At 45.1% G+C, this 24,020-nt stretch overlaps 1 protein-coding gene across 1 annotated transcript in view; it reads right to left on the bottom strand.

Moving 5' to 3' along the window:
- The window catches only part of LOC116410227 (natural cytotoxicity triggering receptor 3 ligand 1-like), a 66,392-nt gene that overhangs the window by 20,104 nt on the left and 22,268 nt on the right, over positions 1 to 24,020 (bottom strand). Inside the window, exons 3-4 of the mRNA XM_031900349.1 lie at positions 5,253 to 5,585; positions 1,381 to 1,488 (exon numbers count right to left, since the gene is read on the bottom strand). Of these exons, the coding sequence (XP_031756209.1) occupies positions 1,381 to 1,488; positions 5,253 to 5,585 (441 nt within the window). The remainder of the gene's footprint in view (positions 1 to 1,380; positions 1,489 to 5,252; positions 5,586 to 24,020) is intronic.

Here is a 24,020-nt window from a genome sequence, read left to right as displayed (position 1 = left end):
TATTATTACAGAGAAAAGGGAATCATTTAACCATTAAATAAACCCAATAGGGCTGTTCTGCCCCCAATAAGGGGTAATTATATCTTAGTTGGGATCAAGTACAGGTACTGTTTTATTATTACAGAGAAAAGGGAATCATTTAACCATTAAATAAACCCAATAGGGCTGTTCTGCCCCCAATAAGGGGTAATTATATCTTAGTTGGGATCAAGTACAGGTACTGTTTTATTATTACAGAGAAAAGGGAATCATTTAACCATTAAATAAACCCAATAGGGCTGTTCTGCCCCAATAAGGGGTAATTATATCTTTGTTGGGATCAAGTACAGGTACTGTTTTATTATTACAGAGAAAAGGGAATCATTTAACAATGAAATAAACCCAATAGGGCTGTTCTGCCCCAATAAGGGGTAATTATATCTTAGTTGGGATCAAGTACAAAGCACTGTTTTATTTTTACAGAAAAAAATCTGAATTATTTGATTAAAATGGGGTTTATGGGAGACAGGCTTTCCGTAATTCAGAGCTTTCTGGATATTGGGTTTCCGGATAAGGGATCCCATACAATACATACATACTAGTGTACAAAGTGAAATAGTATTGGATACAGAAAAGGCAGCATATCCCAACAGTGAAATAGACCAGAACATTTTAAAGTAAATAAACAGTTAAATATAAAGTGCAGGGTCACTGTATCATTTGTAGTTTTTCTTCTACATCTGAGAGAGGAACAAATGGCAGCAAATAACAGGGACCCCCCACCCCATACTCACCCCATACTCACCCCATACTCACCCCATACTCACTCACCCCATACTCACTCACCCCATACTCACTCACTCACCCCATACTCACTCACCCACCCCATACTCACTCACCCCATACTCACTCACCCCATACTCACTCACCCCATACTCACTCACTCACCCCATACTCACTCACCCACCCCATACTCACTCACCCCATACTCACTCACTCACCCCATACTCACTCACCCCATACTCACTCACCCCATACTCACTCACCCACCCCATACTCACTCACCCCATACTCACTCACCCACCCCATACTCACTCACCCCATACTCACTCACTCACCCCATACTCACTCACCCCATACTCACTCACCCCATACTCACTCACTCACCCCATACTCACTCACCCACCCCATACTCACTCACCCCATACTCACTCACCCCATACTCACTCACCCCATACTCACTCACCCACCCCATACTCACTCACCCCATACTCACCCCTTAATATTCACTGTGCGATTTATTTAATGATAAATAGAAGTTGCCATGGATACCCCCCCATTGCTGGTTTATACAAGGGCAGTGCCAGGACATGATGCCCCTGTGCCAGTTATAGGGCTCACCTTTCCGCCAGAACTTCATGCAGAAATGAATGCTGAGAAGTGGAAGTGGGGCTAGACAGAACATTAGACCCACAGCGATAATAATTTGGAATGTTAGGGTAACTGGCTCTGTAATGAGATAAAATACAGGTAAGAGAAAGTTACAAATAACAGGGAGACATCTCCCATAAAGATTCTAAGCAAATAATTCTAACATTTAAAACTTATTTAATAATAAGTTCCTTTTCTCTGTAGCAACATATCAAAACCTTGTACTTGATCCCAGCTGAGCTGAGTCTATATTGGTGGCAAAATTATTCTATTGGATTTATTTAAAGGAGAAGGAAAGGTACAAACTCAGTAGGTTTATCAGAAAGGTCTCTGTAAATACAGCCATAAGCACTTACATTCCTCTATTAAAGGAAACACAGGATTTCTTGTCTCCTTTTGTGTCACATGTTCTTCTGTATCAGACTTCCTCTCCTTTACATTTGGGGCATGAGTCTGCACAGCTCCCTCCTCTCCCCCCCTCCCTTAGGAACATGTGATCTGAGATACCAAGGGCTAGAGCTGCAGCAGGAAGCTATGAAGTCCAAGCTAAAATGGCAGCTGCTATCTTAAACAAACAGAGGGAGATTCTAGGGCTGTTACTCAGATATGCTAAAGCTTTCTGCAGAATAAATATAGCGTTCTAGGTGGCACTAATGTGGCAAATCTATTGGCAGGAACATGTCAAAATGGCTTTCCTTCTCCTTTAAGTAAATCACATCATTGTTAGCAGCCTGAAGTACACTGATCCAAACTGCAGAAAGATTACTTATTTGGGAAACAAGGTCTCAAGTGTTCTGAATAATAGATCCCATACCTGTCTAATTAGTTTTTGTTTTTTGTTTTTTTTTAATTATTTTGTATTATATTGAATACAATGACAAGCAAAATATGCAGTATCCATATAGGACAAAATCATATTAAAATAACATGAATGTATAATATGCCAAAAGTAATTATAAGTATCTTTCAGTGCCAACATACACATAACTAAAGCTAGATGCAGAATGTGAGATTATGTGGGATCACTTTGTATCAAGTGCTTTATAAAGTATTGTGGTTATAGAGCATCAATTCTCTCTTTTTCTTTTATGTTGAGTTTTAAAGTCAGAGGATTTGCATCTCTCCATTTATTCCACATAGATCCCCGCGCTGCTGCTCCAATCAGATGTCAGATTGTTGGTACGTTCCAAGGGTTATTGGATGATTTATACAGTTGAGATGCTGCCGTCTATTCCCAATAGAGCTAAACCTGGATTAATATTTATGTGTAACTTGTAGGTAGAATTGATATAATTCTGTGCTTCTGTCCCAAATGTTTTTATTAGTGGACACTGCCATGTACTATGGGAAATATTTGTTAACATTTCTTTGCATTTTGGACATATGCGAAAAGCTGACTTTGAGGTTTGTTTTACATTAAAGGGACACTAAAGCCTAAAAAAGAATATGGCTAGAAATGTTTAGCTGTGGGGTTTGAGCCCCTGTACCAGCCCAACGGCACCAAAGCTCTATAGAAATAAAGCCCCATGCCCCTGAAGATGCCCACAGTAGCTCTCCATCTTTTGCCCAACTACTGCACATGCTCAGTCTGCTCTTGGCTGATGTCACTGAGCTTAGGGAGCGACACACAATATTCTTCTTTCCCCTGCCTGCTTGCTCTAGTCTCTGCCTGTTCCCTACATGCATACAGGCCAACCAATCACAGTCCTGTCTGGCACTTTGAGCTTGGGGAGAGACTTTAGCTGAATCCTTATTGGGTGACTTTTCTTTCCCCCTTGTAATGACCCCATATACTGAGCTGTGTTAGTGTTTCCCCCCACATAATCTGGGGTTCAGCTGCAGAATGAATATATACAGGGGGGGAGCCATACACACATACAGGGCTTGGGGGGGGGGAGAAACCATATGCAGTACGTGTATGTGGGATACAGTGGATAAATGGATAGGGCTTTATTGAATGGGAAGATTGTGATTTCCTATCATTGCCTTTGGGGCAGAATCTCAAGCCTTGGGTATCGGGTTTTACACTGCCGTCTCCCAGTTACACTGATATCAGTTACACAGCATAGAAACACCGGCAGAACTTACAGACACTGAATTCAGCCCAATTATTTATATACATTATATTCTTAATTACACATAAAAATAGGCTGATTCTATCACTTATATACCATAGAGTGACAGCACCATATACCCCTCCCACATAGGGAATAAAAATAACAAAAAGCACAACTTATTGTGCCCAAAGCAAAGTCAATAGAGACTCAGGCACTGACTGGTTATTATACAGAGACACAAACTGTGACATAAGTCCCAGTCACTTTGTTTATACAAAATATCTGTGAATACATTTTCCCATTACAAAGGTCTCTCTGTATGTGATATACTGATTTAGCTTTATTTCTATAGAGCTTTGGTGCCGTTGGGCTGGTACAGGGGCTCAAACCCCACAGCTAAACATTTCTAGCCATATTCTTTTTTAGGCTTCAGTGTCCCTTTAAAGGAATACTGTAATAGGAAAACATGTTTTAAAAAAAAAACAAAAAACAACACACCAGTTAATAGAGATTCTCCAAATTTTGAAATTTCACATGATATTCATCATTCCCCAGGGTACCATGTAGGGTACCTTTTTTAAATAAAATTAATCTAACTTTTAGTATGTTATAGAATGAACAATTCTAAGCAACTTTTTAGTTGGTCTTCATTATTTATTTCGTATAGTTTTTGAATTATCTTTTTAGAACTCTTTCCAGCTTTCAAATGGGGGTCACTGACCCCGGCAGCCAAAACCTATTCATATCAGTCTCTCATTCAAACCACTCCCTGGTTGCTAAGATCATTTGGACCCTAGCAATGAGATAGCTGCTTTAACGCCAAACTGGAGACTTGCTGAACAATTATTGAAATAATTAAAAAAACTACAAATAAAAAATGAAGACCAACTGCAAATTGTCTCAGAATTGTCTTAAATTGCCTTCATCTTATCCCAGATCTGCTACAAAGTGATCCAGTGATTTAGGAGAACAGACTATATATATATATATCTATATTTTCTTTTTTTCCCTTTATAAATTACTATTATTTTTCTCTTCTTTCATTATTTATACCTATACCCCATGGGACCTATTCCAGTAAGTCTATAAGAGGGCACTTTAGAATTAAGTAACTGTAAAACTGGACCACAACACAAGGTATCTGTAGTGGGACGTACATTGTTTTACACTTATTTTGTAATATTATGTTTAATTTATCTGAATAAGGTAGTACCACAAATGAGCAACTGGTTTGGCGAAAGCTGGCCATACACAGTAGGCAAGGTCCCCAAACAAGCAAATCTTTCCCTTCATGCAGACTGGAGTAGTACAGTACAGTTCCATTCTGCTGACCTTGGGTGGGTGATATCAGGCCAACGGTGGGTATAGGAAGAAGCACATCAACGAGCTGTTGCGGTCCCCGATCCGATGGTAAAATCAAACCTGCCTGACTGACTCCTGGATGATATTTGGGCAGATATTGGGAGGCCCATGGGGATCCCCATACACAGGTAGATAAGGACTCGAATCAGAAGCTTAAATCTGCCCATGAATGGCCCCAATAACATTGGTCTCATGTCTGTCTAGAACCTGAATAGACCAAATAGACCTTGTCCCTGAGTCTGTATGGCATGTAAGTTAGGGATAGGGATGTGTATGGGGCAGGAGGGGGACACCTATGTGCCTTCCCCCCACCATGAATACAGTGCTACTGAATGCAGGCAAATTTTATTTGTGGGGCGACCACAGGTCTCTATACCAAGATCCACAGCAATTCAGGGAAAGTAAAAAAACGTCAGAATGTACCTGTCTTCCATTTGACGGAGAGAGTGAGATTGAGCTGCAGATCAGTTCCCATGGATCTGTGGGACACATTACAGGAATAGACGTTCCCATTATCTTCTAGTGTCGGATTTATCCGCAGAAAACTTCTTTGATTGAAGGTTCCATCTTTATTATCTATTGGGAGAGTGTAGGAGACTCCTTTTTGTAACAGAACATTCCCAGAACCTCGGGGATATTTGATCCACTGGAAAGTTATGTCTTTGGGATAAAACTCATCGGCCTCACACGTAACTGTCGCCTCTGTTCCGGGCTCCATTGTGATATCAGTCGGTGTCAGCCTGGGGGCTGGGGGAGCTGCATAGGGACACAAGGGTTTTATTCTCTACAATAAACCTGATACTGTAACAGCAAATGGTGCCGAATGTCAGGAAAGGGTTAATGACTGTGAGGCCCCCACACATAACTGTTTGTAATGAACTTGATGGGCTGAATTTGAATTCCTTTAATCTGGAAAAATCTCTTTTGTGTATAATATTCAGGTTACAATTTCTTTGTATCAGTTCTATGAGATCAGGAAATTTACCCTCTACAAATAAGCTTTGTAAACTGTAAAATGTTACATTCATTTATATATTTTCTTTGTTAAAACTGTATTAAATCATAGAGGAGATTCATCCAGCCTGTGCTTCATTTAATACCCCACTAATGCCCTCCTCTAATGTATTTGTAAAAAGTCCTGAATCAAACAAACAAGGTCCCATTATTTTATTGCCTCCCATGTAAATCTGCTAAACTGACCAGGCTGAATCAGGCTGCCCACCCACGGGCACATCAACTGGCACGCAGCCCTGGGCAGGGGGCAAATTAGTCTGTGTTGTACTGCTGTCTGTACTACACAGGACCCCACTTTATCCAAGCACTATATCCCGAGACCCCAATAGTTGCCCAGCACTTATGGCTGAACTAGTCAGACACACTTGTAGGGACCCATAGGGTTAAATGGTCCCAATGGCTTTAAATCCCTACAGGTTCAGTTCCCTTAGTTGCTGGGCAGAAGGGAATGTATCTAAGTGAGTTCATTAACATGTGTGTGCTATTGGTTAGAAGGGATGGTGACCACTTCCTGCCTTACTTTGGTATAGTGCTGGGAAAGGGGTGGCACCTTCCTGTTTGCTTCCACCTGAGGAACAGGGTGGGTGTGTCCTGTGAGCCCAGGGCCCAGTGAAGTCGGGGACAGGGCCCCCTGAATGAGGCATTAGATAGTGGCAGGTGTAGCTCCCTTTATAGTACCACTCTAGGGGTGTAAGGCAGTTAGGGTTGGGCCCCCGTACCAGTACCGCTCTAGGGGTGTAAGGCAGTTAGGGTTGGGCCCCGTACCAGTACCGCTCTAGGGGTGTAAGGCAGTTAGGGTTGGGCCCCCGTACCAGTGACGCTCTAGGGGTGTAAGGCAGTTAGGGTTGGGCCCCCGTACCAGTACCGCTCTAGGGGTGTAAGGCAGTTAGGGTTGGGCCCCTGTACCAGTACCGCTCTAGGGGTGTAAGGCAGTTAGGGTTGGGCCCCCGTACCAGTACCACTCTAGGGGTGTAAGGCAGTTAGGGTTGGGCCCCCGTACCAGTACCGCTCTAGGGGTGTAAGGCAGTTAGGGTTGGGCCCCCGTACCAGTACCACTCTAGGGGTGTAAGGCAGTTAGGGTTGGGCTCCCGTACCAGTACCACTCTAGGGGTGTAAGGCAGTTAGGGTTGGGCCCCCGTACCAGTACCACTCTAGGGATGTAAGGCAGTTAGGGTTGGGCCCCCGTACCAGTACCGCTCTAGGGGAGTAAGGCAGTTAGGGTTGAGCCCCCGTACCAGTACCACTCTAGAGGTGTAAGGCAGTTAGGGTTAGGCTCCCATACCAGTACCACTCTAGGGGTGTAAGGCAGTTAGGGTTGGGCCCCTGTACCAGTACCACTCTAGGGATGTAAGGCAGTTAGGGTTGGGCCCCCGTACCAGTACCACTCTAGAGGTGTAAGGCAGTTAGGGTTAGGCTCCCATACCAGTACCACTCTAGGGGTGTAAGGCAGTTAGGGTTGAGCCCCCGTACCAGTGACGCTCTAGGGGTGTAAGGCAGTTAGGGTTAGGCTCCCATACCAGTACCACTCTAGGGGTGTAAGGCAGTTAGGGTTGGGCCCCCGTACCAGTGACGCTCTAGGGGTGTAAGGCAGTTAGGGTTAGGCTCCCATACCAGTACCACTCTAGGGGTGTAAGGCAGTTAGGGTTAGGCTCCCATACCAGTACCACTCTAGGGGTGTAAGGCAGTTAGGGTTGAGCCCCCGTACCAGTACCACTCTAGAGGTGTAAGGCAGTTAGGGTTAGGCTCCCATACCAGTACCACTCTAGGGGTGTAAGGCAGTTAGGGTTAGGCTCCCATACCAGTACCACTCTAGGGGTGTAAGGCAGTTAGGGTTGGGCCCCCGTACCAGTACCACTCTAGGGATGTAAGGCAGTTAGGGTTGGGCCCCCGTACCAGTACCACTCTAGAGGTGTAAGGCAGTTAGGGTTAGGCTCCCATACCAGTACCACTCTAGGGGTGTAAGGCAGTTAGGGTTGAGCCCCCGTACCAGTGACGCTCTAGGGGTGTAAGGCAGTTAGGGTTAGGCTCCCATACCAGTACCACTCTAGGGGTGTAAGGCAGTTAGGGTTGGGCCCCCGTACCAGTGACGCTCTAGGGGTGTAAGGCAGTTAGGGTTAGGCTCCCATACCAGTACCACTCTAGGGGTGTAAGGCAGTTAGGGTTGAGCTAGAATGAGCAGCACTGAGCTCCTGCATAGGATTTGCAGTTTTGGAGGTATCTCTCCCAGGCCACATTGCCTGTAGTGTAGGGATCCCAGTGAATAGGGAATCAGGACAGAGAATTCCCTGAGGGATCCACTACAGGGTGTGTCGGAGTGGGGAAGTGATTCCTGTCAGTCTGCCCACAGGGGAGTGTCAGTCTGTATTACACTCGGTATGTGTTGCCTGTACCACTGGCCTTTGTATTGTGAGTGACCCTGTGGATGTTCAATAAACACTTATTATTTTGTTATTTGCAAGAACCTCTGGCGCCCTCTGTTTTCATTTTTCTGCATTGCAGCAAGAGAGATGTATTTGCACAACACCCTCACCTTCCTCTTCCACTTAGCGAAGGCCCATTCTGGGTAAGAGAGTACAGTGTAACCCATGTTCTACTGGTAGAGATGTAGCGAACCTCACAAAAAAAGTTCGCGAACCCGTTTGCGAACTTCCGCCAAAAAGTGCGAACTTTTGCGAACTTTGCGAACCCCATAGACTTCAATGGGAAGGCGAACTTTAAAAACTAGAAAAGCCATTTCTGGCCAGAAAACGGATTTTAAAGTTGATTAAAGGGTGCCACGACCTGGGCAGTGACATGCAGGAGGGGGATCAAGGGCAAAAATTTCTCTGAAAAATACTTTGTTGACACAGCGTTGCGTTTTGTGCTGTAAAGGGCACAAATCACACTACATTTCTAAACTTGTGTAATAAACTGCTTTAAAACGTCCGGCGCCTACATGCCAATCAAGTCGTGTAAAGGTTACAGCCGGTTCCCACGCAAAGACAAAACGCCGCAGTAGTGGGTACGGAATATATTATTGCTGGTGGAAAAACATCACTCAGGTGATTTTATTGCAATGCAATGTCACTACTATGTGTAACGTGTTTGGGGCACTACTATGTGTAACGTGTTTGGTGCACTACTATGTGTAACGTGTTTGGGGCACTGCTATGAATAACAGCAAACAGCACTGGACACATTAAAGAACAGTAAGTTAAATAAAAAAAAATAAAAAATTAATAATAAAAAAAGTGATCTCTGGTTGGTGCTGGGGGTGAACTACTAGGAGCAGCACACCAGTCCCCCACAGCTAGACTAATAGCACTGGGCTGTATAAATTACAGTAGCAAAGTAAAAAAACACAAATAAAAAAAAATTATGTGAATGTGTGTTTGGTGCTTAGTGCACTACTATGAGCAGCACACCTGTCTCCAACACACACAGACGGAGCTGCAGTACACAATGAAAAGAAGAGTAACAGTAATCAGAAAATAAAAGCAGTCCTTACAAGGACTATTGGGTTACAGCAGATGAGATCAGCAGGACAGCTGCCCACAGCAGCTACATACAGAGCAGTAGAAAGTAGATTACTAGTCAGCAAAGCTACCTAAACTGTCCCTCAAACCCCTGCACAGCTCTCTCCCTATGTGCTAATACAGAGCAGTAGAAAGTAGATTACTAGTCAGCAAAGCTACATAAACTGTCCCTCAAACCCCTGCACAGCTCTCTCCCTATGCTAACTCATCAAGCACACACAGGCAGAATGTAAAATGGCTGCTGGGCTTCGGTTTATATATGGAAGGGAATGGTCCGGGGGTGGTCCAGGAGGGAGAGCTGCCTGATTGGCTGCCATGTATCTGCTGGCTGGGGGGTGAGAGGTCAAAATTTGGCTCCAGCTAAGGCGAACCCAAAATTGCGAACATCGCTAAAAGTTCGCGAACTTGCGAACACCCGATTCTCGTGCGAATTAGTTCTCCGGCGAACAGTTCGCTACATCTCTATCTACTGGTACCAGTCCGGGAAGGCAGCTATTGAGCTGAAATAGAAGTTACACAGCAATGAAAAGAAGCAGTTGCTGTTTGTATTGTGGGGCAGTGACTGCAGTGGGGGGGCTGTGGTTTCTGGGGGTGCTTCATTCACATACTGCAATTTAAAGGAAGAGACTTAGGTAATTTGTTATAAGGGGAGCACCCACTGGATTGGTTTAGCTGTATCAGGATCCCGTGCTACCAGACCCCCAAGCACCCCCGATCCAGGCACAATTCAGTCAATCCAAACAAAGTACAGACAGAGCAGCGGAATCACCTCCCATTAAACAGTCACTTTTATTGTTTCCATTAAAACCATCACAGATCCCTATACAGCAAGCTCAACGCGTTTCATGGCTTCTCACCACTTCATCAGAAGCTGCTATGGTGCCTCCCAACAACCAATCATTTAAATGCACACATCTACCCCCACCCACACTGTGTATTAACCCTATAAGTACACAATGATTAAAAGCAATACAAACAACACATAACCACATACATGGTATACATCATATCAGGATTAGCCATAATCTTTGTTAACCAGAAGGCAGATCTCTGTGAATGTATTTCTCTTTATTCCTACCCTGTATTTTCATTTCTTGTTTTTTATTTTACATTACATTTTTTATTTTTCAATAAATTTTATTTAAATACATTTTTTATCTTTGATTATTACATATATACAGGTATACAGGTAAACTCTCCCCCATTGATTCACTGCATATTTGCACAAAAATAGTTTGCATTTATTATGTAGCTTTTAACTCGACTAACTCATTTATTCACTGTGTAGGGACCCATAGGTATTAGAGTCCCTATGGCTTTAAGTCCCTACTTCCTATTTCCGAGTACTGTTGCTGGGCAAAGTCCCATGTATCTAGTTCCTTTTACCTTATGCCTTATTGGTTTAGTTAGGATGACCACTCCCCCTGCAGACTGATAAAGTGTCTAGCAAGGAGGGGTGGCTTCCTCTTTGGCTGCCTTCTGACTCTCAGGGAACATCTCCACCGAGCCTGGGATCAGAATAGGCCCTCAGTAAAGCCATCTGCCCTAGAGTAGCCCCTTGGTGCTCTAGTGAAAGTCGGGGACAGGGCCCCGTGAATGAGGAGAAGTTAGTGGTAGGATAGATCCTGTTATAGCACACTCTAGATAGTGTGATATAGTTAGGGCTATCTAGCATGAGCATTCAGCAATACACAGGCTCTGTTTGCCTTGCTGTAGGGACTGCAGTTCAGACACAGGTATCAGGCAGTATCTACCCCTGATCCACCGTTGGCTGTAGGAATCCATTCTAGTAAAGGGTGATTATCCATAGGATTGCTACTAGCTCTTCCTCTACCTCCACTGTGGTGCTACTCTGCCTTGCATAACTAAAACTGCTGCTACTATTTGTTATCTACCTCAAGTATTGTGAGTATAACCCTGTTTCAACCTTGTCTGTGACAATAAACGTTCTACAGTTATTCAGCAAAGAACCTTTTGGCATCCTAATTACTACCTACACACCATACAGCATCAGGGAGTTGTAGTTCAACATCCTTATCTCCAAAATAGCTCCTAATGGTCATCTCCCACTTAGCGGAGGCCCATCCTGGGAATGGGGGGATCGCATGTAACACATGCTCTATCTAATACTAGCCTGGATTGACCCTTTACTGGCCAAATAGGTGTTACAACTGCTTAGCAGTAGCAGGAGACCCCCCATTCCTATTAAGCCCACCATACTGTTCTACAGACTTTAGATGGTAAATTCAATATACTTCCTTTTCAGATAATTTAGTATGAGTCGCCCTTTCTAATGTTCCATTTAGGTTTATCTATGATCTGAAACATAACTGTAGCCCTGCTACCGTGTTCCTCTATGACATGTTTAGCTATGGCAGATTTCAGGTCTATGGATAGCTGACAGATGTTCAAGGAACCTGGTACCTGCCCTTCGGATAGTCTTGCCCTCATACTGGGCCCCACACCCACATGTGGCTAGATAAACCATACCCATGACAATTAAAATATTGGGGGATTTTGTAGGTATGTCCACATGGCCATGCCTACTGTTCAATAAATTAGTGGCAGTGGCCTCTAGTAGATATCATTTATTGAACCGTAGGCATGGAGACATGGTCCGTGTACAGAGTTTTAGATGTAAACCTATATTTGGCACTGTCTATGGAAGGGGGGTATTTGATATACAAAGGAGTATATGCAGGCACTGGGGTGTGTTATTACAGGACCCGGTCCTATGTAATACTCTTGATAAAAAAAACCCTATTTGTTTTTAGGAGAGGGAGGAATATAGCCTCCTGGGTTTCTAGGAGCCTATGCTCTACTGAGGCCGATGAGCAAGGGGCAGCATGGTTATGCCACAAAGGCATTTACAAGTGTGGCAAAAATAGATGCTAGGCCTGTAGTGTAATTAAAGTTTAAAAAAAAAATTAAAGATTTTTACATGTACCAACACATGTTGTACATGTGTCATCCAAGGGGTATGGTTTATCTAGCCATGTGTGGGTGTGGGACCCAGTATGAGGGCAGGTACCAGGTTCCTTGAACATCTGTCAGCTATCCATAGAAATGACCTGAAATCTGCCATAGCTAAACATGTCATAGAGGAACACGGTAGCAGGGGTACAGTTATGTTTCAGATCATAGATAAACCTAAATGGAACATTAGAAACTTTGATACTAAATTATCTGGAAAGGAAGTATATTGGATTTACCATCTAAAGTCTGCAGAACAGTATGGTGGGCTTGAATCAATGGGGGAGAATTTACCTGTATATAGGTAATAGTCAAAGATAAAAAATGTATTTTAAAACAATTTATTGAAAATTAAAAAATATAAAGTAAAGTAAAATAAAAAAACAAGAAATGAAAATACAGGGTAGGAATAAAGAGAAATACATTCACAGAGATCTACCTTCTGGTTAACAAAGATTATCGCTAATCTATGATGTATACCACGTATGTGGTTATGTGTTGTTTGTATTGTTTTTAATCATTGTGTACTTATAGGGTTAATACACAGTGTGGGTGGGGGTAGGTGTGTGCATTTAAATGATTGGTTGTTGGGAGGCACCATAGTCACTTCTGATGAAGTGGTGAGAAGCCATGAAACGCGTTGAGCTTGCTGTATAGGGATCTGTGATGGTTTTAATGGAAACAATAAAAGTGACTGTTTAATGGGAGGTGATTCCGCTGCTCTGTCTGTACTTTTGTTTGGATTTAAAGGAAGAGGAAAGGTTAAATCACTGGGGTCCCAAATGTTAGCCCCCCAGTGACTGTAATCACTTACCTGATGCCCCAGGCTGGTGCTGCTGTTAGCAATAAACTGCCCTGGCCTGGGGTACTTCTGAGTGAGCACCACTGAGCCCTTATCCTTCAGAGAAGAATATTGGGACGTGGTGCTCACTCAGAAGTACCCCGGGCCGGGGCAGTTGGCTGCTAACAGGAGCACAGGCGCGGTGTATTAAGTTACTTATTATAATTAGTGGGGGTTCCACACCCCCCGTGATTTCCCCTTTCCTTCTTCTTTACAAAGCAGGTAGCAGGCCCTATCCTGTGGCCCCTGGGCAAATGCCCTTTACTTGAAGTACAGAGATCTCCAGTTTCACCAGGTGTAATGAAAGTAGTTCCATCCTCCTGATACTATTATTAATGGGATACAGGATGGAGAGAGGGGATTTAAATGGGATATAAACCCAGCCATGATGCTGTCCCCTAGTTTTGCTATAGAAGTTGCCAAAAACCATAATTATAGATGCAAGAAAAATCACCAATAAGAATTCTACTGATAAATAACTTCATTATAAATGCAGAAGAAGTGACCAATGAGAATGCTGATTCCCTGTGTCAGGCCCCTTGCTGGTACCTTACATATAGAGATAATGATGGCATTTTCCCTTCATTATAGATGCAAGAGAAGTGACCAATGAGAATGCTGATTCCCTGTGTCAGGCCCCTTGCTGGTACCTTACATATAGAGATAATGATGGCATTTTCCCTTCATTATAGATGCAAGAGAAATAACCAATGAGAATGCTGATTCCCTGTGTCAGGCCCCTTGCTGGTACCTTACATATAGAGATAATGATGGCATTTTCCCTTCATTATAGATGCAAGAGAAGTGACCAATGAGAATGCTGATTCCCTGTGTCAGGCCCCTTGCTGGTACCTTACATATAGAGATAATGATGCCATTTTCCCATCATTATATGGCACAGGAATCAGACATGGGGATAAAGGGACAGACTTGTTCAGTGCTGGGAAACTGTGCTTATTGCTCCCAACTCCAATTGCAGGAACAGAGAACAGGGAGCCGGATTTACTCACAGGGACAGAGAGATTAAAAAGAGTGAGGGGTTTGTCTTTATTTAAGATTTAAAGCCATGTAATTGTAACACCTTTTTGGCTGATTAGGGGTTAATCCAGGCTAGTATATAGCAGAGCATGGGTTACATTCGATCCCCCTTTCCCAGGATGGGCCTCCGCTAAGTGGGAGTTGACCTTTAGGAGCAAATGTGGAGATGAGGATGTTGTTAAACTACAACTCCCTGAGGCTGTATGGTGTAGATGTAGTAATTAGGACGTTTATTGTCACAGACAAGGTTGAAGCAGGGTTATACTCACAATAGTTGAGGTAGTTAACACAGCGTTTAGTGGCAGTTGTAAAAAGGCAGGAGCATAGTGGCACCACAAGGGAGGCAGATGTGGAACAAGCAGAAATCCTAAGGATGATCACCCTTTACTGGACCGAATCCCTACAGCCAACGGTGGATCAGGGGTAGATACTGCCTGATACCTGTGTCTGAACTGCGGTCCCTACAGCAAGGCAAACAGAGCCTGAGTATGCTGAACCCTTACTTTCTCCTATGTTGGAGCCAAGACTGCTCTTACTAGATAGCCCTGACTATCTCACATTATCTAAAGCGTGCTATAACAGGATCTTTCCTACCACTAACTTCTCCTCATTCACGGGGCCCTGTCCCCGACTTCACTAGAGCACCAAGGGGCTACTCAAGGGCAGGTGGCTTTACTGAGGGCCTATTCTGATCCCAGGCTCAATGGAGTTGTTCCCTGAGAGTCAGAAGGCAGCCAAAGAGGAAGCCACCCCTCCTTGCTGGACACTTTATTAGTCTGCAAGGGGAGTGGTCATCCTAACTAAACCAATAAGGCATAAGGTATAGTGAACTAGATACATGGGACTTTGCCCAGCAACAAGGATAGAAATCAGGCAGTAGGGAATTAAAGCCATAGGGACTCTAATACCTATGGGTCCCTACATAATAAAGACATTACCAGGGATAATGTGGAATCTCTTTGGGTAGAAATTTCAGTAGGGCTGAAGGTCACAAAGAAAATGATCATTGGTGTATGCTATAAACCCCCCGTATAGATGAGGGGGATGAGGCCCAGCTATTGTTGCAAATAGAGGAGGCTTCAAAACTGGGTCACGTTGTTATTATGGGGGACTTTAATTATCCGGCACTGACTGGAGTAATGGGGGGGCTAAGTCAGAAACAGCTAGTAGGTTTGTAAATATGCTAAATGGCAACTTTTTATTTCAGGCGGTTCAAGAACCCACTAGGAATGAGTCTATTTTGGACCTGGTGATTTCTAATAATAATGAACTCATCTCTAACATTTGTGTGGGGGGGGGCATCTGGGGAACAGTGATCCCAACATGGTCTCCTTTGAGATAATGCTGCAGAGACAGCGCTATAAGGGAGTAACTAAAACGCTCAATTTTAGACGTGCAGACTGTGCCAGTATAAGGGCATCTCTGCAATGTGTCAGCTGGGAAAGGCTTTTCATGGGGTTAGACACAGAAGGAAAATGGAACATCTTTATAACATTGCTTTGTAGGTATACACAACAGTATATTCCCCTTGTAAGCAAGGAGAGGCATCGCAAAGCAAAACCTTTATGGCTGAATAAAAGTGTTAGTGTCGAGGTTGGTAAGAAAAAACCTGCTTTTAGGGCATTCAAGTTAGCTGGGGCAGCTGGGGCTTTCATCAGGTACAAGGGGGCAAATAAAGCAGCAAAAAAGCTATCAGGCAGCTAAAATAGAGATGGAAAGGGATATTGCAGCTAGGGGTAAAAAGAATCCAAAATTATTTTTTAATTATGTGAATAGTACAAAAATGAAGCAAGAAGGGGTGGGAACCTTATTATCACGGGGGGGTAAGTTGGTTGATGAGAACGGGGAAAAAGCTGAAATTTTGATTATTTCCCATCTGTCTATACATCTGAGGAGCCGGCTAATGAAGGCTTCCCTTTTAATATGCCCAGTTCTAGTAATTTAGCTACTGACGCGTGGGTCACTCGGGGGGAATTCAAAAGAGACTTGAACATGTAAAGGGAAACAAAGGTCCAGGGCCGGATGGGATTCATCCCAGGGAATTAAATGAGCTGAGCGCTGTGATTGCCAAGCCTCTTCACTTAATTGCCCAGGATTCATTGAGGTCTGGCATGGTGCCAAGAGACTGGCGGATTGCTAATGTGGTGCCGTTATTTAAAAAGGGATCTCGTTCTCAGCCTGAAAACTATAGGCCTGTTAGTCTGACATCAGTAGTAGGAAAACTTTTGGAAGGGGTAATAAGGGATAGGGTACTTGAATACATTGCAGTTCACAATACTATTAGTTTGTGCCAGCATGGGTTTATGGGTAACAGATCTTGCCAGACTAATTTAGTCGCCTTTTATGAGGAGGTGAGTAGGAACCTCGATGCTGGAATGGCAGTGGATGGGATCTACTTGGACTTTGCTAAAGCGTTTGATACAGTACCTCACAGAGGGTTAATGATCAAATTAAGGAATATTGGCCTAGAACATAATGGGGCTGATTCACTAAAGGGCGATAAAAATTATCGCACGCTTTTTCGCGTTAAAAAACGCAAAATAATTTGCGCGCGATTCACCATAGTATTATCGCGTGCGAAAAATCGCCATTTTCGCATGGGTTATTTCTCGCACTAGTTTTACCGTTTTGCGTTAATTTCCGCGCTGAAAAGAATACGATCGCATGATTCACTATAACTTTTGCACGCTAAATATCGCATTCGGCTATGCGAAAATTAATACCTACTACAGGCAGGCGAAAAATTATACAGAAGTACAGTAAATTATTTTTTGCCAATAAAATATGGACTTACAGTGTTATTTATTCAAGTCTGTGTCTTTTTACTCAATTTTACTAAAGTCTTGGCATATATGGAATTTCGCTACTAATATACAGTACTATAGCGGTGAATATTTAGTCGGATAATATACAGTACTATAGCGGTGAATATTTAGTCGGATAATATACAGTACTATAGCGGTGAGTATTTAGTCGGATAATATACAGTACTATAGCGGTGAGTATTTAGTCGGATAATATACAGTACTATAGCGGTGAGTATTTAGTCACCATAATATACAGTACTATAGCGGTGAATATTTAGTCGCCATAATATACAGTACTATAGCGGTGAATATTTAGTCGGATAATATACAGTACTATAGCGGTGAATATTTAGTCACGATAATATACAGTACTATAGCGGTGAGTATTTAGTCGGATAATATACAGTACTATAGCGGTGAGTATTTAGTCGGATAATATACAGTACTATAGCGGTGAATATTTAGTCGGATAATATACAGTACTATAGCGGTGAATATTTAGTCGGATAATATACAGTACTATAGCGGTGAATATGTTGTTGCCAAAATATACAGTACTATAGCGGCGAATATTTTTTTCGCGCAAAATACATTACTATGTATATTTTGGCGATATTTTTTTTTTCGCGATTTTGTAATTTCGCGAATTGCGGACATTTTGTGGCGATTTTATAATCTCGTGACATGTGCGACTTGGGGCCATTTTGTGTCATTCAGCCAAACTGAGAGGACATGCCTGGGGTTTCTGACTTGCTACCAGGGGAGAGGCGCTATATTATCACCATGCTTCTGCGTGCAGGATATGACCACCCACCGCTGGGGGACTTAGGGGTCCACGAGAGGAAGAGGGCAATCCTGGCTGAGCTAAGAGAAGGTTTGCTCGCCAGGTTTGCCCTTGATGTGGGCCCCCGCCAGCTCCGGCGTCTGTGGTCCGACCGTAAGCGCAGGAGCCCAGAACTGGTCGCTAAAATTAGAGAAGGTAATTATTGTACTTTATTATGCTGTTACAGTATACGTTCAGTAAAAGATTTAGCAAGTAATTTGAACTAAAGGTACAAATGTTAGAAATGTCAGGGATGATGAAAGTAACATAGTAACATAGTAAGTTGGGTTGAAAAAAGACATACGTCCATCACGTTCAACCATAATGCCAGTGAGGAACTGAAACATTGCTCACAATAAACCTCTGAATATTATTTCACATCTTTGTGACTCCTTGTGAGAATCCTGTGTGTGCCGGCACCCCATGCCTGTCTAGATTTTGTTTTGGTATTATTGTTCCTTATGGTGTGCAGCTTCCCAGCACTTCCTATTGTATATATATATATATACACATCTATTTTCAAATACATATGCATAAATAAGTTTAAAGCAGGGGGGAAGCAGCAGGGAGCGTCCCATAGTGTGAGGCATTTGGGGAAGGGCCACGAATGCTTTAGGGGGGGCCCTGGCTAACAATGTCTGTGTGTCCTTTGTATTGATGTGAGGGTTCACAGGGGGAGGGGCCATTGGGGGCATGGGAGGAGGGGGGCCCAAAAAATGTTGTTGTGAGGGGCCCCGTTATTTATGATGGTGTATGAATGTATATATATATATAATATATTACACAAAATAACATCTTGCAATACTATTTCACAGAACTTCAGCTGGCGCCTCCTCCCCAGGCCCAACCCCAGGCCCTCCAGGCTCTACCGGCCCCAGCGGCCCAACCTCCTGTGGCCCATCCACCGGCCCCCGCGGCCCCAGCGGCCCATCCACCGGCCCCAGCGGCCCATCCACCGGCCCCCGCGGACCAACTACCGGCCCCAGAGGCCCGACCTGCGGCCCCAGAGGCCCAAGAACTGGCCCCAGGACCATTGGGTGAAGACCCAGAAGAGGCCTCCGAGGCCGAATATGCCCCCGAGGCCCCAGGGTCCCCCGAGGCCCCAGACACCCCCCCTTCTTTCCTCCCCCAGTTTCCCCTCAGTTTCCCCCCAGGCCCTTGGGTTCTCCCCCCAGGCCCCGGACTCCCCCCAGGCCAAGCGCTGGGCGCCTGGTTCTCCTGCGGGACCATCAGTGCAGGAGGACCTGGCCAACGTGAAAGCTGAGCTGTCCCAGCTCCGGGGGGAGGTGGATCAACTCCAGAGGGACATCTGAGAACTCAAGGGCAGCAAGCCCTAAGTTTTTTCCCCCCTTTTTTATTTTATTATTTTAAGTAAAAGTTTTTATTTTTGTACTTTTGAACTGAGTAATATCTCATTATTTCTCCTTCCTTGATATGGTATTCTATACTTTCATGTAGTTTCCCCTACACCCTTACATTTATCAGTAACACATCAATATGCTATATGGGTTACATGTTTGCAAATATTCTGCCAACAATTTTGCCTTTAGCCCATTTTGCTGAATAGTAAAACTTGCGCTAATTAGTACGTAGCGTATTTTCTGGCGAGTGGGATAACTGCCAATCCAGAATAATTGCAATATTATATTTGTACCCATTTAATTAACTGCCCATAACATATTTGGCATTTATTCTGTGTCTAAAATCTCCCACTTAATTTAAGCCACTTTAGCTAACGGACCCCTAAGTATTTGGCTAAATATTCTTATATGGCCCCCCCCCCATTTTATTATCTCTAGCACTTCTTTTTTTTTCTTACTTAGATTTTTATAATTTTTGGGGGGGGTTTTTGCAAATAAACTTTTATACAGCACCTCTCTAGCACTCTGTGCTCTCCCAGGGCAAAATGTCGCCACTTTTATGCTGCCGATTGTTACAATTAGCGCATGCGATAAATAGCCTGCATGCGGAAAATACCGCGCATAAAAAAGCGCTATTTATCGCATTGAAATACCGTGCGTAAAAAAGCGCGAGTATGCTTATAGTGAATCGTGCGAAAAATCGCCAAAATTAAGCGGCGGTAAAAATTTTAGCGCACAATAAGAACAGCGCACGTTTTATCGCCCTTTAGTGAATCAGGCCAATATCTGTAATTGGATAGAGAACTGGCTGAAGGATAGAGTACACAGAGTGGGGGTAAATGGAACAGTTTCTAATTGGGCCAGTGTGGTTAGTGGGTACCGCAGGGGTCAGTCCTTGGGCCTTTGCTTTTTAACTTGTTTATTAATGACCTGGAGGGGGGCATAGACAGTACTGTTTCTATTGATACTAAATTGGGCAAAACTATAAGTTCCATGCAGGATGTGCCGCTTTGCAGAGCGATTTGACTGGGAAACTGGGCAGCAAACTGGGAAATGGGGTTCAATGTTGATAAGTGCAAAGTTCTGCCCTTTGGTATAAATAATATAAATGCGGGTTATACACTAAATGGGAGTGAGTTGGGGTATCCATAATGGAGAATGATCTGGGGGGTTTTGTAGATAACAAGTTGTTGTAGGGACCCATAGGATTAATATGCCCCTATGGCTTTACACCCTACCATTTGTTTATGCTGTTACTGGGCAAAGACTAATGTATCTAGTTTACACAGAATTTGCATTCTGTGCCTATTGGTTTTATAGGTAGGCCACTCCCTTTACCCTCTAATATAGTGTTTAGCAAAGGGGTGGGTCTTCCTCTTTGGCTGCATCTGTTGACGTAGGTGGAAGGTCCACTGAGGCTGGGATCAACATGGTACCAGTAAAGCCATCTCTACCCTAGAGAAACCATCCAAACTCTAGTGAAGTTGGGGGACAGGGACCCCGTGAATGAGTAATAGATAGACAAAAGCACTTAGTGTAGCACTTTCTAGAAAAGTGAGGCAGATAGCATAGAACGTAGGAGCAGTTTCTGGCTCCAACCAGGAGAAGTAGCTGGAAGTACCCTTCCATACAGGAACTGTTGCCTTAGTATAGGGCCACGGTTAAGATATAGGAATCAGGCTAGTGAAAACCCCTGATCCATAATCGGCTGTTGGGATCCTAATACAGCTAAGGTATTCATCCTGAGGACTGAGGTATCTATCCAGACTGCCCTCCATAGTGGTGCTGAGCTGACCAGGTGCCTTTACCCTGCCCAGACTCATTAGGGGTGGGATTAACTGGTGGCATCCTCTCTTGCTATCCTCAGGGTGTTAAGCTGCTATTTGTGTGGGTATTATCTACAACCCTGTGCACTGATTGTCTTGGACAATAAACCAGTTACCATTTGTTTCATCACAAAAAAACCTTCTGGAGTCCATTATTTTCAATTACTTTGCACACAGCATAAGCGAGTTGCAGTTGCACTACACCCCCGGGATATTTCCACTTAGTGAAAGCCCATCTGATATGTAGAGTCCTATGTACCCCGTGCTCTAAAGCCATTCTAGCTGGTGTTGCCTGTTTTTACAGCCAAATAGGGGTTACATTGTCTAATTCCAGGCAGTGTCATTCTGTGGCTACTAAAGCAAATAAAGTGCTGTCTTGTATAAACAGGGCATTGACTCAAGGGATGAGAACATCATTTTGCCGCTTTATAGGTCCCTGGTAAGGCCTCACCTTGAGTATGGGGGGCAGTAACAGTGAGTATGGGGGGCAGTAACAGTGAGTATGGGGGGGCAGTAACAGTGAGTATGGGGGGGCAGTAACAGTGAGTATGGGGGGGCAGTAACAGTGAGTATGGGGGGCAGTAACAGTGAGTATGGGGGGGCAGTAACAGTGAGTATGGGGGGCAGTAACAGTGAGTATGGGGGGCAGTAACAGTGAGTATGGGGGGCAGTAACAGTGAGTATGGGGGGCAGTAACAGTGAGTATGGGGGGCAGTAACAGTGAGTATGGGGGGCAGTAACAGTGAGTATGGGGGGCAGTAACAGTGAGTATGGGGGGGGGCAGTAACAGTGAGTATGGGGGCAGTAATAGTGAGTATAGGGGGCAGTAACAGTGAGTATGGGGGGCAGTGACAGTGAGTATGGGGGGCAGTGACAGTGAGTATGGGGGGGCAGTAACAGTGAGTATGGTGGGGGCAGTAACAGTGAGTATGGGGGGCAGTAATAGTGAGTATAGGGGGCAGTAACAGTGAGTATGGGGGGGGCAGTAACAGTGAGTATGGGGGGCAGTAACAGTGAGTATGGGGGGGCAGTAACAGTGAGTATGGGGGGGGCAGTAACAGTGAGTATGGGGGGCAGTAATAGTGAGTATAGGGGGCAGTAACAGTGAGTATGGGGGGCAGTGACAGTGAGTATGGGGGCAGTAACAGTGAGTATGGGGGGCAGTAACAGTGAGTATGGGGGGCAGTAACCATGAGTATGGGGGGCAGTAACCATGAGTATGGGGGGCAGTAACCGTGAGTATGGGGGCAGTAACAGTGAGTAACTATGGCAGTAACTATGAGGTGAGACTGTCGAGGTTGGGGTTGTTTTCTCTGGAAAAGAGGCGCTTGCGAGGGGACATGATTACTCTGTACAAGTACATTAGGGGGGATTATAGGCAGTTGGGGGATGTTCTTTTTTCCCATAAAAATGATCAACGCACCAGAGGTCACCCCTTTAGATTAGAGGTATGGAGGATCCATTTGAAGCAGCTTAGGGGGTTCCTCAGGGTGAGGGCAGTGAGGGGGTTAGGGAATGCCCTGCCGGGGGGGGTTGGGTAGGGGGTTCCTCACGGTGAGGGCAGTGAGGGGGTTGGGGAATGCCCTGCCGGGGGATGTTGGGTAGGGGGTTCCTCACAGTGAGGGCAGTGAGGGGGTTGGGGAATGCCCTGCCGGGGGGTGTTGGGTAGAGGGTTCCTCACGGTGAGGGCAGTGAGGGGGTTGGGGAATGCCCTGCCGGGGGGTGTTGGGTAGAGGGTTCCTCACGGTGAGGGCAGTGAGGGGGTTGGGGAATGCCCTGCCGGGGGATGTTGGGTAGGGGGTTCCTCACAGTGAGGGCAGTGAGGGGGTTGGGGAATGCCCTGCCGGGGGATGTTGGGTAAGGGGTTCCTCACGGTGAGGGCAGTGAGGGGGTTGGGGAATGCCCTGCCGGGGGATGTTGGGTAGGGGGTTCCTCACGGTGAGGGCAGTGAGGGGGTTGGGGAATGCCCTGCCGGGGGATGTTGGGTAAGGGGTTCCTCACGGGGAGGGCAGTAAGGGGGTTGGGGAATGCCCTGCCGGGGGATGTTAGGTAGGGGGTTCCTCACGGTGAGGGCAGTGAGGGGGTTGGGGAATGCCCTTCCAAAAGATGGGGTAATGGCAGATTCTGTTAATGCCTATAAGAGGGGCCTGGATGAGTTCTTGAACAATCAGAATACCCAAGGCTATTGTGATACTAATATCTACAGTTAGTATTAGTGTTTGTATATATAGTTTATGTATGTGAGTGTATAGATTGGAAAATATAGGTTGTGTGTGCTGGGTTTACTTGGAAGGGTTGAACTTGATGGACTCCATATATACCAACAAACACAAACTGTAGATATTAGTATCACAATAGCCTTGGATACTCTGATTGTTCAAGAACTCATCCAGGCCCCTCTTATAGGCATTAACAGAATCTGCCATTACCCCATCTCTAGGAAGGGCATTCCCCAACCTCACTGCCCTCATCATGAAGAACCCCCTACCCAACATCCCCCGGCAGGGCATTCCCCAACCCCCTCACTGCCCTCACCATGAGGAACTCCCTACCCAACATCCCCCGGCAGGGCATTCCCCAACCCCCTCACTGCCCTCACCGTGAGGAACCCCCTACCCAACATCCCCCGGCAGGGCATTCCCCAACCCCCTCACTGCCCTCACCATGAGGAACTCCCTACCCAACATCCCCGGCAGGGCATTCCCCAACCCCCTCACTGCCCTCACCATGAGGAACTCCCTACCCAACATCCCCCGGCAGGGCATTCCCCAACCCCCTCACTGCCCTCACCATGAGGAACTCCCTACCCAACATCCCCCGGCAGGGCATTCCCCAACCCCCTCACTGCCCTCACCATGAGGAACTCCCTACCCAACATCCCCCGGCAGGGCATTCCCCAACCCCTCACTGCCCTCACCATGAGGAACTCCCTACCCAACATCCCCCGGCAGGGCATTCCCCAACCCCCTCACTGCCCTCACCATGAGGAACTC

Source organism: Xenopus tropicalis, chromosome 4 (genome assembly GCF_000004195.4).
Source record: "Xenopus tropicalis strain Nigerian chromosome 4, UCB_Xtro_10.0, whole genome shotgun sequence".
NCBI lineage: Eukaryota > Metazoa > Chordata > Amphibia > Anura > Pipidae > Xenopus > Xenopus tropicalis.
This window is presented reverse-complemented; position numbering and strand designations above follow the sequence as displayed.